The 17,350-nt window shown below is 42.9% G+C and overlaps 1 protein-coding gene and 1 pseudogene across 2 annotated transcripts in view; both read left to right on the top strand.

Moving 5' to 3' along the window:
* The window catches only part of LOC311529434 (olfactory receptor 5V1-like), a 504,463-nt pseudogene extending 492,501 nt beyond the window's left edge, over positions 1–11,962 (top strand). The window contains exon 3 of the transcript in view: positions 11,210–11,962. The product of the transcript in view is annotated as an olfactory receptor 5V1-like (transcript). The remainder of the gene's footprint in view (positions 1–11,209) is intronic.
* On the top strand, positions 1,790–2,620 carry LOC311529395 (olfactory receptor 11A1-like; the record flags this gene model as incomplete). Its single annotated transcript, XM_084645383.1, has 1 exon — positions 1,790–2,620. The coding sequence occupies one exon, from the start codon at positions 1,790–1,792 to the stop codon at positions 2,618–2,620; it is 831 nt and encodes a 276-aa protein (XP_084501509.1).
* Positions 11,963–17,350: the final 5,388 nt, after the last annotated feature.

Genomic DNA, 17,350 nt, shown 5'->3' with positions numbered 1-17,350 from the left:
TGTCCTATATGCTAAGGCAGGGGGATATCCCTTTTCAAACCTCTGAATTTTATCTTTGGGTTGTTTTTGAGTTCTTGATAGTGTAACTCTGGCCATTCTGGTTCACCATGTAAATGCTCGGTCCTTTGAAATCACAGTTTGATGCTCATGGCTTGCATTCTGCAGACCAGGGCAGTATGGGGTGGGATCAAACAAAACACCCCTGCAAAGAATACATTGAATGGGCTTTCCAAATATTTTAATGTTCTGGTTTTCAAACGTTTGTATTGGTGAGCCCTTTCACACAGCAAGCCTCTGAGTGCAACCCCCCTTATAAATTAAAATAACATTTTAAAAAAAATTTAAAACTATTATAAATGTTGGAGGCAAAGCGGGGTTTGGGGGTGGAAGCTGACAGCTCACTATACCCCACATAATAACCTCATGACCCCCTGAGGGGTCATGACCCCCAGTTTGAGAACCCCTGTTGTAGAACATGACCAATTCATGCAGCTCCATGAAGCTGACCAATTTTCTTAAAGCCAGCACAAAAATAAAATAAAAGATTGTTGTTATAGAATCATAGAATCATAGACTTTAAGGTCAGAAGGGACCATTATGATCGTCTAGTCTAACCTCCTGCACAACACAGGCCACGGAATCTCACCCACCAACTCCTGTAACAAACCCCTGACTTATGTACTGAGCTTAAATAATTCTTCTCCCTCTCCAGTATTTATCCCTCTGATATATTTAGAGATAGCAGTCATATCGCCTCTCAGCCTTCTTTTAGTTAGGCTAAACAAGCCAAGCTCATTGAGTCTCCTTTCATAGGACAGGTTTTCCATTCCTCGGATCATCCTAGTAGCCCTTCTCTGTACCAGTTCCAGTTTGAATTCATCCTTCTTAAACATGGGAGACCAGAACTACACACAGTATTCCAGATGAGGTCTCACCAGTACCTTGTATAATGGTACAACTAACACCCCCTTAGCTCTACTGGAAACACCTCGCCTGATGCATCCCAAGACCGCATTAGCTTTTTTCACGGCCGTATCACATTGGCGGCTCATAGTCATCCTGTGATCAACCAATACTCTGAGGTCCTTCTCCTCCTGTTACTTCCAAGTGATGCGTCCCCAGTTTGTAACAGAAATTCTTGTTATTAATCCCTAAATGCATGACCTTGCACTTTTCACGATTAAATTTCATCTTATTACTATTACGCCAGTTTACAAGGTCATCCAGATCTTCCTGTCTGATATCCCAGTCCCTCTCTGTATTGGCAATACCTCCCAGCTTCATGTCATCCACAAACTTTATTAGCACATTCCCGCTTTCTGTGCCAAGGTCAGTAATAAAAAGGACTTCCGGTGCTTTCCATGCAGTTCTTCAGGCTGATATAACCTGTACTTCTGTACCGGATGAATACCTAGCCTGATATTTGGTGTCATAAACTCAGCGTCCACCTAGAACGACTGTCTTTAAGCTGCTGTTCTTGGAGATCACAAATCTGTTACAGACATTGAGTTGTCTGTCAGTTTACAGCTTGGGTTGCATTCCTCTAGTGACCAGCAGAAGACATTAAAAAAAAGAATCTTATGGCATTATTTGCTGCTGGTGTATTAATCTTCAAATATATTTTTATGTTCTCTTTCAGGGGATGTGGGATTTTCTTTAACTACTACCTATGGCCGGTCCAGTCTGGAGCAATAAAACGGCTAGAGAATTCATTCTACTGGGATTTGGGGATCTCCATGAGCTGCAAATTCTTCTCTTTCTTCTTTTTTCAGTTATCTACATTTTGAGCATGGTAGGGAACATCCTCATCATCACACTCATTGTAACTGATCAGCACTTGCACACTCCCATGTATTTCTTCCTGGGGAACTTGTCCTGCTTGGAGACGTGCTACACCTCCACCATCCTGCCCAGGCTGCTGGCCAGTCTCCTGACGGGGGACAGAACCATTTCTGTCCAGCGCTGCCTCACACAATATTATTTGTTTGGTTTATTTGGAGCCACAGAATGTTATCTCTTAGCTGCAATGTCTTATGATCGGTATTTAGCAATATGTAAACCACTGTACTATGGAGCCCGTATGAATGGCAGATTCTGTGTCCTGCTAGCAGCTGGGTCTTGGATAAATGGGTTTTTGCCTATTACCATAATAACTTCTTTGATGTCACAACTGCCTTTCTGTGGCCCTGGTAAGATTGATCACTTCTTTTGTGACTTAACCCCAGTGATAGATCTCTCCTGCAGCGACACCCGTCTGATAAAACTTTTGGGTGTTGTCCTGTCGGGTGTATGTTCACTGCCTCCATTTCTACTAACTGTAACATCTTACATTTGTATCATCACCTCCATCCTGAGAATCCCTTCCACCACCGGGCGGCAAAAGGCCTTTTCCACCTGCTCCTCTCACCTCATTGTGATTACAACTTTCTATGGAACCCTGATCATTGTTTATCTCCTCCCCAAAACTAAGACACTGCAAGACCTGAACAAAGTGTTCTCCATCTTCTACACCATTCTGACGCCCCTGCTCAATCCATTCATCTACAGCCTGAGGAACAAGGAGGTAAAAAAGGCCCTAAGAAAAGCAGTCAGTAAATTTACAGCTTTCACAAGAATTTAGAGACTGTTCGGTCATTGTTTTAGCTGTCAGTGAAATGGCAATAAACTGAGGAGTGGGAAATGTGGGAAATGGATCGTTCTCTTTGGTGTTGTGTGGTCATTTCTTCAGAATAGCTAGTGATGACTTGTGGCAAAGAAGAAGGGAGTTGCTAACCCGATAGAGTGAGATCATCAAGACTCCTCCAGGGTCAAAAATATTGGGTGATATCCTGGCCCTGCTGAAATGAATAGCAAAACTCCCATTGACTTCAATGGAGCAGGATTTCACCTATTAAAATAACATGCCATTCAAATCTAATCTACCCATTGTACCCACTTTATATAATAATTGTTGTGCACAGTACAAAGAGGCTTGGAAGCATTCGATTTTAATCTGTAAATATCAGTACGTGTTGATTTCACCGTGCACACTCAAACTGACGAAAAAAATATTTCCATACAAAATTATAAAAATTTTCTATACACTACAGACTGGCAAAGAAAGAAAAATGCAGCTTGAGAACATACTAGAATTTGATTTAAGACTGTTTACTTTGTATGTCTTTGCATGTGCTGGAGACAATTTCTGTTTTAGCAGTTATAAAGTTTTCACTTTTTCAGTCTCAGTGCCTAGAGTCATTCAATAATTATTGTCTGGTTTTGTTCAGCCTGAAACTCATCATGAATATGGGTTAGTGTACTCACCAGGGATGTGGGAGGCCCAGGGTCATTCCACACTCTGCCTGATGCGGATAATGGATTTGAACTTGGACTCCCATCTCTCAGCTGAGTGGTAGGGTGCTGCTTAGGGGGCTTGGGGTGGGGGCAAGGGGCAGGATGTGTCCCCATCTCTCCTGTCAAACTCTTCCACTTTGTTAAAATAATTAAATAATCATTGGACCAGGGACTTACATGTGGTTTTCCCACCTCCCAGGTGAATGCGCTAACTACCAGGGTATGAATCCACACACTCTCTCTTTGGCCCAATGACCATTCAAATGGTCGCTCGTCACAGAGCACAGAGATCTGAAACCGGCCAAAGAAACACCTGGAGATTTCTTCCTCTGGAGGGGGAGTCCCCAGCCAGGGCAATGTTGATGGGTTGTCTGACAAGGACAACAACCAAGTGCTATCACCAGTCCTGAGCAGTGTAGCTAGGTCAACCTAACTCTTAGGTGCAGACCTGAGGCCCATGGTCCATGCAGAAAAGATCTCCCTATTTGAACTGAGACAAGAGAAGTTGGTGGGGCAGGTAACAGCAGGCCACGGAGACAGATGGAGTGTGGAAGGAATGAACAGATTAAGGTAGTGCCTGACTGGTACCATAGGAAGTCCAGTGCCTTTCTCTCTTTCTCTCTCTTTCTGAACTATGTTAGTATCTCAAGGGAATTCCTGACAGAGTTACTGACTGAGGGATCGCGGGGGAAGAAATGCGTTTGGAAAAGGGATCTGAAGGAGGGGAGAGAGTTTGCCTGGGCCCCAGGACAAGGGATGGCCAGTTAGGTGGAGGCTGCTGCTTGGCAAAAGTCACTAGTCGGGGAAGGAAACAAAGCTGATGTAGCAGCAGCGGAAAGTGCTGTCCGAAGAGGAGAGAGATAAGCAGCCAGGTAGACGTCAGGCAGTAAAAGGAGGGGGCAATGGAGTGCTGCTGACATTTAACCTGGGGCTCCCGCAGAGCCGCTCCTCATTAGCTTCTGGAGCTGGTAGCGAATTCAGAGGAGACAGATGAGAAATCCTCCTCTTTGTTAACCACTTTGGTACTCGCATGGCTCTAACCTGGGATTTTCATAGGAGGGGATTGAAAATCCCCGACTGAGAGGCGAAAGGGGAAACAGAGACCCAACATCAGACAGCAGAGCTGGGAACAGAACGCAGCTCTCCAGATACCCAAGCCAGTGCTTGTTTGCAAGGACCATGCGGCCACACATTTGAAATGCATCTTCTAGCCCATTAGTAGGTAGTGTCCCTAGGTGACCGCACGTCTGTTAAGAACAAATCCTTGGGAATAGTGCTGTCTCGTTGCTGAAATGGAAGCAGAATGCTGTTAGTTCGTGGCATATCATAGAATCATAGAATCATAGAATATCAGGGTTGGAAGGGACCCCAGAAGGTCATCTAGTCCAACCCCCTGCTCAAAAGCAGAACCAATCCCCAATTAAATCATCCCAGCCAGGGCTTTGTCAAGCCTGACCTTAAAAACCTCTAAGGAAGGAGATTCTACCACCTCCCTAGGTAACGCATTCCAGTGTTTCACCACCCTCTTAGTGAACAAGTTTTTCCTAATATCCAATCTAAACCTCCCCCACTGCAACTTGAGACCATTACTCCTCGTTCTGTCATCTGCTACCATTGAGAACAGTCTAGAGCCATCCTCTTTGGAACCCCCTTTCAGGTAGTTGAAAGCAGCTATCAAATCCCCCCTCATTCTTCTCTTCTGCAGGCTAAACAATCCCAGCTCCCTCAGCCTCTCCTCATAACTCATGTGTTCCAGACCCCTAATCATTTTTGTTGCCCTTCGCTGGACTCTCTCCAATTTATCCGCATCCTTCTTGTAGTGTGGGGCCCAAAACTGGACACAGTACTCCAGATGAGGCCTCACCAATGTCGAATAGAGGGGAACGATCACGTCCCTCGATCTGCTCGCTATGCCCCTACTTATACATCCCAAAATGCCATTGGCCTTCTTGGCAACAAGGGCACACTGCTGACTCATATCCAGCTTCTCGTCCACTGTCACCCCTAGGTCCTTTTCTGCAGAACTGCTGCCTAGCCATTCGGTCCCTAGTCTGTAGCTGTGCATTGGGTTCTTCCGTCCTAAGTGCAGGACCCTGCACTTATCCTTATTGAACCTCATCAGATTTCTTTTGGCCCAATCCTCCAATTTGTCTAGGTCCTTCTGTATCCTATCTCTCCCCTCCAGCATATCTACCACTCCTCCCAGTTTAGTATCATCCGCAAATTTGCTGAGAGTGCAATCCACACCATCCTCCAGATCATTTATGAAGATATTGAACAAAACCGGCCCTAGGACCGACCCTTGGGGCACTCCACTTGATACCGGCTGCCAACTAGACATGGAGCCATTGATCACTACCCGTTGAGCCCGACAATCTAGCCAGCTTTCTACCCACCTTATAGTGCATTCATCCAGCCCATACTTCCTTAACTTGCTGACAAGAATACTGTGGGAGACCGTGTCAAAAATATCACCGTGTTTAACTTGGGCCATTTGAAAGTGGGTGGGTGGGTGTGTTGGCAAAAGCGGTACCCCGTGGCAGGGATGCCGAAGAGTTCCTTGGTTATAGTGGGTTATACTGGGAAGGGAGAGAGCTGAACTCAAACTCTTCTTCAGTAGCTGTCACTGAAATGAGGAGACAACTAAAAGGGAAGAGTGGGTGACACGAGGTTGCAGGTTGTCATGTCCTATTGCCTGAATGAGAAGATGCTGGAGATGAGAGGTTTAAAAATCTGTGGAGAAAGCAAGTACCAACAGAAGAGCCCCTCCCAGAAACAGAGGGGAATCAACCTCTAGCTTAGGAGTTTCTAAAACAAAATCTAGAGGGATATTATTTAAATTAAGAATAGAGAGAAAGCTGCCAGGGAGAGAAGTCAATCAAAGCTGTGCATTAGGAAGGATGAAGGTATCTGATAAGTGGCTGGACTGCATACAAGATACGTAGTCGACTCTATGATTAAAGCAAGATATTCTGCTATTTGAGTGGAGGAGAGTAGCAAATAGAGTGAGCTGCATGGGAACTGTCCATCACAATGCTTTTTCAACAGGAAATGCAGTTTGGCTGTGTCAAGGTTCCTTCCCCACTCTGAACTCTAGGGTACAGATGTGGGGACCTGCATGAAACCCCCCCAAGCTTACTATTACCAGCTTAGGTCAGAACTTCCCCAAGGTACAAACTATTTTACCCTTTGCCCTTGGACTTCCACTGCCACCACCAAACGTTTATCTGGGTTTATTGGAAAAACGTTGTTTTGAACCAACTTTCCCCCAAAAATCCTCCCAACCCTTGCACCCCACTTCCTGGGGAAGGTTTGGTAAAAATCCTCACCAATTTGCATAGGTGACCACAGACCCAAACCCTTGGATCTTAGAACAATGCAAAAAGCATTCAGTTCTTGAAAAGAAACATTTTAATAGAAGAAACAGTAAAAAGAATCACCTCTGTAAAATCAGGAAGGTAAATACCTTACAGGGTAATTAGATTCAAAACATAGAGAATCCCTCTAGGCAAAACCTTAAGTTACAAAAAGACACACAGACAGGAATATTCATTCTATTCAGCACAACTTAATTTCGCAGCCATTAAAAGAAATCATAATCTAATGCATATCTAACTAGATTACTTACTAAGTTCTAAGACTCCATTCCTGTTCTGTCCCCAGCAAAAGCATCACACAGACAGACACAGACCCTTTGTTTTTCTCCCTCCTCCCAGCTTTTGAAAGTATCTTGTCTCCTCATTGGTCATTTTGGTCAGGTGCCAGCGAGGTTATCCTAGCTTCATAACGCTTTACAGGTGAAAGGATTTTTCCTCTGGCCAGGAGGGATTTTAAAGGTGTTTACCCTTCCCTTTATATTTATGACAGGCTGAATCCACACTTTCCACAGGAAGTTCAACCAAACAGTTTCAGGGTTTTTTTCCTGAGGGAGAATTGGAAAGAAATATTTTATTCTGGATCAGGAGGATTTGAAATGAAAATGCCAGTTTGTCCAACCCAGACACAGCATTTTATTGCAGGGCTGTTGGCCATCAATGAGCATCCAACTGAGCTGCTGCAACAATTCATGGGAGCTGTAGTTCAGGTGCCTCTCTCCTTCGTTCTCCTCTGGGGGCTGGGCTCCGGGACTGGGCTCCCGGAAGTCTCCCATGATTCAGTGAGGACGCCCCTCTGCTGGCACCATTCAAACATACACACATTCCAAGGCCAGAAGGGACCACTGTGGTCATCTAGTCTGGCCTCCTGCATAACGCAGGCCATAAAACTTCCCCCAAGTAATTCCTATTTGAATTAGAGCAGATCTTTTAACAAAAATCCCAATCTTGATTTTAAAATGTCAGTGATGGAGTATCCACCATGACCCTTGATAACTTCTTCCAATGGTGGTTTACCCTCATTGTTAAAAATGTACACCTTATTTCCAGTCTAAATTTGTTCAGCTTAACTTTTCAGGCATTGGATCTTGTTAGCCATTTCTCTGCTTGATTGAAGAGCCCATTCTGACGGTTCCCCCCAGGGTGCCACCTGGAACTGGGGTACCACTGAGCCCTCCTGACTCACCAGCCTGGGCTCCCTTTACACTGTATTGCTGTGACAGGCCCTCAATCTCCCTCCAGCACACATACAGATAGATAGACACACACCCAACTGCAGCTACACACAGATGCTGAAATCAGCTCTGCATGGGAAGGCTCAGCTAAGGCACCTCCCAACTCCTAAGGCATGCACTCCCCTCTGGAGTGTAAACCCATCATCATACCATCTTGCACCGCACAGAGAACTGTACAGCATAAGCTCATGAAATTCACCCCTTGCCTCAATGTGGAGGAAGATATGCAACAGCTTTCTGCCGCCCAGTTACAATTTCCACACACTGATTTTAGACAAAACAAAAACAATTTTATTAACTACAAAAGGATAGATTTTAAGTGATTATAAGTGATAGCAAACAAATCAAAGCACATTACCTTAGTAAATAAACAAAACCGTGTTGTACAAAGAGTGAGGTACCATCATGATGTCATTTCTCCCCTTTTACATCTTCTTCCCACTTTCTGGAAAGCTCTTGTGCTGTGACATGGGTCAAACAGTTCCCATTCTGTAGTGCTATCTCTGAGAGGTTTCTATTGTACACAGTTCCTGGGGTAATCCTTGTTTTTGTGCATTTATTAATCCATTAACATTGTTTGGTCTATTTACTGTTGTACCTGAAAGTCTGCTTGTGGGTGTTTTCAACCTCACAACATGTTTCAGTAATACATACATAGCCAAACCTCATAACTTCACATATGACAATAACACATACAACCCAATGAGATATTAATGTCTAGCAGATCAAGACTTTTAGAATGATACCTCACAAGGCATTCTTTGTGCAAAACATATCCTAATTACATGATGGTGGTGAATATTGGGGTCCCAGGGTGTCACACCTATTGTTGGGACATATGTAGATCTATATCTATACCTATAGATATCTATAGATATCCATGTATCCATATATCCATGTAATGTGCTATAGGCCATCAAGGCATAGTATGGATGGAGTGTGTTTGACATAAATACGTGCATTGCGTGTTGGTAACTGAAGCAAGAACTTAAGATTTCAAGTGGGTAAGGACGATTTGTACAAAACAACTTTGTTATGTCCCTGGGAAATATATGAAGAATCAGTAAATAAGGAACAACACCAGCTGGACTGCTATAAAAAAATGTATAAGAATTGGAGGAAATGGCATGTCTTGGATCATGGTGGCCTGCCTGGAACAGAGTTGTGGGTGTGTCAGGGTCCCCTCCCCACTCTGAACTCTGGGGTGCAGACATGGGGACCGGCATGAAAGACCTCCTACGTTTATATTCCACCAGCTTAGGTTAAAAACTTCCCCAAGGCACAAATTGTCCTTGTCCCTTGTCCTTGGACAGTATTGCTGCTACCACCAAGTGATTTAAACAAACATTCAGGGAGGGGCCATTTGGAGCCCTATCCCCACCAAAATATCCCCCCAACCCCTTCACCCCCTTTCTTGGGGAGGCTTGAGAATAATATACCAACCAATAAGTTAACAAAGTGAACACAGACCAAATCCCTGGTTTTTAGGACACTGAAAAGCAATCAGGTTCTTAAAAGACAAATTTTATTTAAAAAAAAGTGAAAGAATCACACCTGAAAAATCAGGATGGAAGATAACTTTACAGGGTAAATAAAAAGATTTAAAACACAGAGAATTCCCCTCTGACTCTGCTTCCCAGTTACAAAACAGGAATAAAATTACCTCTTAGCATAGGGAAAATTCACAAGCTAAAACAAAAGATAATCTAACACATTTCCTTGCTATTACTTCCAATTGCTGTAATTTTAGATGGATTATTTCAGGTTCTTTTTAGGAGCTGCTTTACCTGCTTGTCTCTCTGTGTGTCCTGAGAGGGAACCAAACAAAGAGAGCACAAACAAAACCTCCCTGCCCCCCTGATTTGAAAGTATCTTCTTTTCCCATTGGTCCTTCTGGTCAGGTGCCAACTTGGTTAATTGAACTGATTAACCCCTTACAGTTAAGGGGATTCTGCACCTCTGGCCATGAGGGATTTTAGGTTACTGCATACATAAGGGTTGTTACCCTTCCCTTTATATTTATGACAGGGTGAAAGGCCCAAACATCAGAGACAAACGACTAATGATGTCACAAAGTGGATAATAAATGGAGGTTTCACACATTTGAAATTTGTAGTCTTTCAACAACCCCAGAGCCCTGTTTGCATATAGATGTGGTCTTTCCGCCAGCTCCCTGCATCTGATCTGATCTCATCTGGTCTGACCGAACCTCAACTAGCCATCGGGACTTCATTCTGATCTGTGGATTCTGGTGTTGTATGTTTGGGGTATGAATGTGGCATGAATGAGGTTTATTTTGTAAGCAATAAAGAGTACTTTGAGTATTATATACCAATACTGTGACCAGTACCTGCCTGTTCCCCCATACCATATGAAGGCCCCTGCTGCGGGTCTAATACCATTATTAAATATTTGTTCCCCGTGTAGGTTCTTATAGACTGTGATCAAATCACCCGTTAACCATCTCTTTGTTAAGCTAAATAGATTGAGCTTTTTGAGTCTATCACTAAGGCAGGTTTTCTAATCCTTTGGTCATTCTTCTGTCTCTTCTCTGACCCCTTCCCAATTTATCAACATCCTTCATGAACTGTGGACACCAGAAATGGGCAGAAGATTCCAGCGATGGACACACCAGTTCCAAATACAGAGGTCAAATAACCTCTCTACGCCTAGTTGAGATTCCCCTGTTTCTGCCTCCATTGCAGTCAATCAGATGAGATGTAATCAAGCCAGGGGGTCCAGCTCAGAAAGGAAAATGAAAGCATGAGACATCCACACTACAATGCCCATGAACCACTGAAACAGCCAAGGAGGAGAGGGTTTCATGTCTAACTGAGTTTCAATTTGGTTCAAAAAAACCACCCAAAATGGATCAGACTAAGAATGTTTATTATTGGCGGGAGACAGGTGGAGACATGCCTGTGGATGAGAGCCTAGATCTTCCATCTCCGCCACTCCTTTGCCTTAACACAAAGACCATCCGTCATTCCCATGCACAGAGTTTCACATTATGAAATAGCTTTCATTTACCCCTTTGCAGGAGAGCTCCTCTTCAACCAGAGAAATGGACAATGGGACAATCGTGGCCAAGTTCGTCCTTATGGCACTTTCCAATCGCCCAGCCATTTGCTTCTCTCTTTTTGGTGCCTTTCTGTTGATGTACCTCATAACCCTCACTGGCAATGGCCTCAAATCCTAACCATAGGGACCAAGGCTAAGCTGCACAACCGGCTGGACTTCATCCTCCGCAACTTCTCCTGGTAAGACATCTGCTGCTACATTGCTACAACACCCAAGATGCTGGAAAACCTCTTGTCAGAGAGCAGCATAATTTCCTTCACTGGCTGCATGTTGCAGGTCAACTTCCTGGTGGCTGTAGCAGGGAGGGAGGTTTTCCTCCTGGTGGCGATGGCCTATGACTGGTAAGTGGCCATGTGTAACCTTTTGCAGTACATGGTCATTAGGAGCAAGAGACTCTCCGTTCTGATGACTGCCAGGGACGTGGGTCACCAGATTCCTCAACTCCCTCCTGCACACAGTGTCTACCTGCACCCTGCCTATTTGCCACTCCAGCAAAGTCAACCAATATTACTGTGACATTCCCCCAGTGCTGGCTTCATCCTACACTTCCACATACCTCAGGGAGATGGTGACCCTCATCGTAGGGGGGATATTCGGCCTGGGTGCCTTTCTGGTCACCCTGCTCTCCTACATCCAAACCCTCTGGACCATCCAGTCAGCTGAGGGCAAAACAAGGCCTTCTCCACTTGCGCCTCCTCACACCTCATGGTGGTACATCAGTTCTACAGCACCACCATCTTCAGCTACATATGTTGCTCATCCAGCCTCTCGCTGGATCAGGACAGGTTGGTGGCCATGCTGGATGGAGTCTTCACCCCCATGCTGACCCCCATTACCTACAGTGTGCGGAACATGGAAGTGAAAGAGATTTTGAGGAGAGTGATGGGTCATAAATGTCAGGGAATAGGCATATTGGGCACCCCTTTGCAGACTCTGTAGTGACCTTCACTGGGGCACTGGTCAGCCTTAGAATGAGATTTTCAGAGCCACCAAAGGAATTTGGATGTGCAGTTCCAATCAAATGCGATGGAAATTTTGCCTCCAAATCCCTTGGGTAACTCTGAAAATCTCATCTTGGGGGTCCCAATTGCACTGATGTCACAGGGCTAGATTCTGGACTTCTGACTCAGGGCCTGATTCTGCGACCCCTATGGGGCCTGGTTCCCCACTGTGCTACTCCAGGTTTATGTCTATATGACTCCATTGAATGCGGATGGAGTTACACAGCACAAAGTGGAACAAAGCAGTGGTAATTCAGGCCCATTAGATAATGACTTACAGCTGTGATTTTCAAAGTGGCCTGGAGGAATTAAGTGATCTACCCCACACATTTTTAATGGGATTTGGATTCCTGACTCCCTTTGGCCCATTTGAAAATCCAAGCCTCACTAAACAAATGGTCCCGTAGATTCCAATCGCAATTTGGAGAGCAAGGACCTCGTCCTGCATTTTAACTTCAATGGGGTACCAAGCATAGGGCAGGATTCCACCCTAGCAGAACAGCTGCCACACTCCCCAGTCTGAAGAAGTGGGGTAGAAAACAGCTTGTCACTTTGAGCTGAGTCCTTATTCCAGCAGAGCATTGACTTTCACAATCATCTTGTGATTAGTTCTCATTAGTTTTGAACTTTGATTAGTAAATTCACAGTAAATCAAAGTAGGGTTTTTTGAAAATTAACACTATGTAAAAAGTCATGGCAACAATAGATCAGTCATTCTAATTTCCTACATATGGGTCAGGGAGGTACTTGCAGTTTAAATGGTGCCTTGGGTGAAGCGCTGTTAACTGGTTGAAGGTTAACTGGTTAGGTCAATAATGTCTATTGGGCTTTTGGAATTCATGCGATAAGATATGAGAACCTGATTCTCTACAGTAGAGCTGGCCCAAAAATGTCCAACCAAAAAATGTGCATTGCAAAATTAGGGTTTAATCAATTTTTTCTTTTACTTTTTTATTTACAGAAATATTTCATTGAAATTGTTCCTCTTCCAGACTTTCAACGCCATTTTTTCTTCTGGAAAAAAAACCTGAACATTTGTTGGTATTTCTGAAATTATTTGTTTCAAAATTGTGGGATTTTCTGCACTTCCTGTCTGTTTTCCAACTTGCAAAAATTACTTAAGTTGTGCATGTAAGTAGCATTTTCACTTTTCCCACCTGGAAAATGTTGGGAAATGGTAAAGAGAGAGAGAGGGTGGCACAAAATCTTTCCCACATTTTCAACATTTCTCACCCTGGAGTTTCCTGGTGGAATTTGTCAAATGGGAATTTTTCCTGTAAAAATTTTCATGGGAAAAATCCTAATTTTCCAATTAACTGTAATAATCACAGGTGTAGAGTCTGGTGTACATTGTCCTGTGACATCAGTAGAGTGCCATTGATTTACACCAGTTGAAAATTTGGCCCACCATGCTTCATATCTGCTTGTCAACAAGATGTTTTTGCTTTAACATAAAGTCCAAAATTCTGCCTATTGACACACAACTTCAATATATTTGATCATTTAGAAAACAAAATTACAAAAATAAAGAAAATTATTTGGCTTGTCTTCTTTTCAGTTTTTTAAATGGCGTTTATTTTGCAAATAATTGCTTCTCTGCAGTGCCTTCCATGGAAAGCTCTCATATCCATTTCTACAGACATTAGTGAATCAAACTTTCCAAGGCCTCTAATGTACACAATGGAGCTGGTCAGAAAATGAGGATGGAATATTACTAAAGTGTTCATCAGTTCCACCCTCAGGCTGTTTTTCCTCCAAACTTCATTTGACCGCTATTTTCCAACCATCTCTATTACCCCTTAGTGCAATGTAAAGATGTGACTCTGATGCACATTGTACACATGGATAATTAACTGAGTCAGATAAACCAGTTTATTGGGGCTGGTCAAAAATTTTCCATCAAAACTTATTCCAAACAACTTGAAGTTTGATTAAATAAAATTTGTCATGGAAAGTACAGTCTTCCCTTGCAAAATATTGATTTTTCATCAGAAAACCGAAACCCCCAAAACAAAAACAAAAATTGTAGAGGGTGGCAGTTTTTGTTTGAAAATGTTTTAGTTTCAGCAGTTTTTGGCCAAAAATTGTTCCATTTTCAGCTGAAAGTTTTTAGATTTGTGATTGCTGAAAATTGAACATTTTCCCAAACCCAAAACATGTTCTGACCAGCTGTACAGATTGTTTGTTTGTCAAAACCTGTGTGCCATGGTGAGGAATGAGAGGTTGATACTGAGTGATTATTCTGTATTTCCAAAGTCTCATAGATGATATTCAGATATTTTCTTCTGTTTTTCCAACCCTTGCATGCGAAAGACTGAGATTTTTCAGAGGCCCCCTGCAAGATTTGGATGATTCCCATCAGTTTTGAGAACTGGGCTTCCAAATTCCTAATGCAACTTCAAGAATTTTAATCGTTGGCTTCTCCACAAACTGAGTCTACAGTTAAAGTGGTACTCCTTTTGTGTGTAGAAGAGGCCTTCTCCACCCAGGAATTTGCACCCATTTAACTGAATCAGGGCTTGTCTACATGGTGAGTTGTACTAGATGGAAATTTAATCTGATTTATTTCAAGCAACGCAGCCCCCAATTGTGGACACTCTTACTTTCTTTTAGGAGTAGCATGTTTGGGTTTAGTTTAAGTCAATTAGGAACAAATTTAAGTAAAAAAAAATGAAAAGGACTCGGAAAAGGGCTATGAGAATATTTCAAAGCCTGGAAAACCTGCCTTTGAGTGAGCGATTTAAGAAGCTCCATCTGTTTAGTTTATCCAAGAGAAAATTAAGAGTAGAAGTGGTCCAGAATTTTTCTGCAAAACTTTTTTCCAGTCATAAAATGCCAACTCATCAAAATCAAAACTTTTCACTGAAAGTTATCCCAGTTCTGCTAATGTTTCTCACATAGAAACAAGAGCTTAGAGTAGGCAATAGTGGATGTTGGTGATGTTGCTTCAAGTTCTTACTATCAGGCAATTTTTTTACCCATGAGCATACTTAATTATTTGAACCATTTATCTAGCAATGTGGTGAATTCTCCATCACTTGGAGTCTTTACATCAAGACTGATTTCTTGTCATTGCCCTGTGTTCTGCAGAAGGTCAGAGTTGATTTACTAATGGGCCCTTCTCCCCTTACAATTTATGAATGAGCCACTCATGCCCCGCAATAAGTGTGTTCACACTGGAGTTTGCACCAGTCAGACTAAACCAGTTTAATTAAAATGCTGCACGTTTGTGTGTGGAGAAGGCCTCAGTTTAAAAACAACAATTGAAGTTAAACCCAAGGCTATTTCTGTGTGTGGACAAGGCTTGGAAAACAGAGAGAACATGCAAGCGCTTAAAAAACATTTGATGTCAATACCACTTTCCAATACAACTTTCCAGTTCCCATGAGACATAAAGCTGGTTTAATGAGCCCATCTGAGATCCAGAGCTCTGACGAATTCAAGGACTCTGTCCTCAAATGCCATGATTTCACGTATAAAGAGCATACCCTGAAAACCACATGTGTGATCATAACAAGATACATCTGCACACCAGCATGTTAGACTTCTATCTCTCCCACAGACAGTAGGTTTGGTAACAGTAGCCTCTAATAGCTCTGGAATACGTTTTGGTTCTACTGCCTGGAACTAGCTCTGATTTCAATCGGATCTGTTTGTTCAATGAAATTAGATCTCATTAAAAGATTGGGTACTGGTATTCATTCCTGAATTGTTCTCTTGTTCATTTATTTTTCTATTTTTGTGTAAATTAGGAGAGAAAACTGATGCAAGGATAGCAATACCCTGAACCGTGCCGGAGTGGGTAAGCACATGCTATTTATATTCCATTGCACCATGTGAGATGTGCCAGAAGGAAATTATAGCAAACGAGACTATTCTGCAATTTTTGCCATTTTCCAAAGTGACTCTATCATTTTGGGTTCCTTGCATTTTGAGTGCTCAGTTTTACACAGAGGCAAAGCGCAATAACTCCATTGCTTTCTTTGTAGAATCTGACCTGTAAATTATCTAAGTGAGGAACCGATGAAAAATCTGAATCTATAGACAATTTACTAAATTATAATAGACTCTCATTCTGACCTTCATTTCACCAGGTTTACATGAGTATAACTTCATTCTTGGTCGCTGCAGCAGCTTCCTCTCAGACCTCCCAGAAACGCACACTGACCCCCTAAACTCCTCTTTCTTTCGCATCACTTTGGTCATGTAATCCCCCTTTGAGTCCTTCCCTTGGCTTTCCAGCCAATATTGTATCATATTGAAGCTTCTTGTCACTGCCTTCAAAGCTCTACATAGCTCTGCCCCTCCTTCGTGATCTTCTTTGCCAAGCCTCCCAGCTTCACCCACCCTCTGGCTAGATTCTCACCCGGTCACCTTCCTGCCATGTTCCATGAAGCCACCTATTTATAGTCCAGCTTCCCTGAGCTCTTCCGACCCTCTCCACATGTGAGTCCCTCTTCAACCCCCAGCTCTGCCTCTCTGTGTTTGCTGAATCTTGTTGCTATCGCTACATATATGAGTGCAAATTGTATGTGTGTTGCTTCTGGTTATTCCCCTTCACCTCACCTCTGCCTACTTGCCTGTCCTTAAATTGGGAGTGACTCCAAGCTGGAATTGTCCTTCTGACATGTTTGGAGAGTGCCTAACACATGATGGGGAATACTCTTCTTAGAATGTATGTCATAATATATATTATTCTATATTATGACATATATTATCATGTTCCAGTTGTTACAGTGATTATTATAACAACAATGGACTTCCATGAAGTTACTCCGGTGGCTAAATCCTTAGCTGGTGTAGAACAGAGTAACTCCATTGACTATAAAAGACCAACACTGATTTATACCAGCTACAGACCCACCCCTGTTATCTACCTGCCTATCTCTATCTGTCATACCACAGCCTTCAGTGTCTGTGCAGCTACGTTGGTGTGAGATCAAAATCAGGCACAGAACACTTTCTTGTAAACTATGTTTTCCAGAGAAAAATAGTCCAGTCCTACTCATATTGAAGTCAATGGGAGTTTTGTAATGGACACCAGTGAGAGCAGTATAGAGTCCAAATATTGATTAATTACAAAGACTAAGAAAGGTTGTTTCTTGCACTTCTTGATTCAAGTTGCTGGGGGGAGGATGGGCAGAAATCTGTCAATCTTGGGATAACATTAAATAGAACGAGGTTCCTTCAGTCTCCTCGCAGTCATGGTGTTTCACAATAATTTCCATTTTATCTACATTGTCTAGTTATAAGGGCCCTGATTCTCTGCTGCTTGTACCTTGTGTCATCATTAACCTTTGCACAAAGGGAGTGTACCAAATAATTG

Source organism: Lepidochelys olivacea (assembly GCF_965140295.1).
Source record: "Lepidochelys olivacea isolate rLepOli2 genome assembly, chromosome: 13".
In the NCBI taxonomy this organism is placed as follows: domain Eukaryota; kingdom Metazoa; phylum Chordata; order Testudines; family Cheloniidae; genus Lepidochelys; species Lepidochelys olivacea.
Note: the sequence above shows the minus strand (reverse complement) of the source record. Positions and strands in the feature narration are given on the sequence as shown.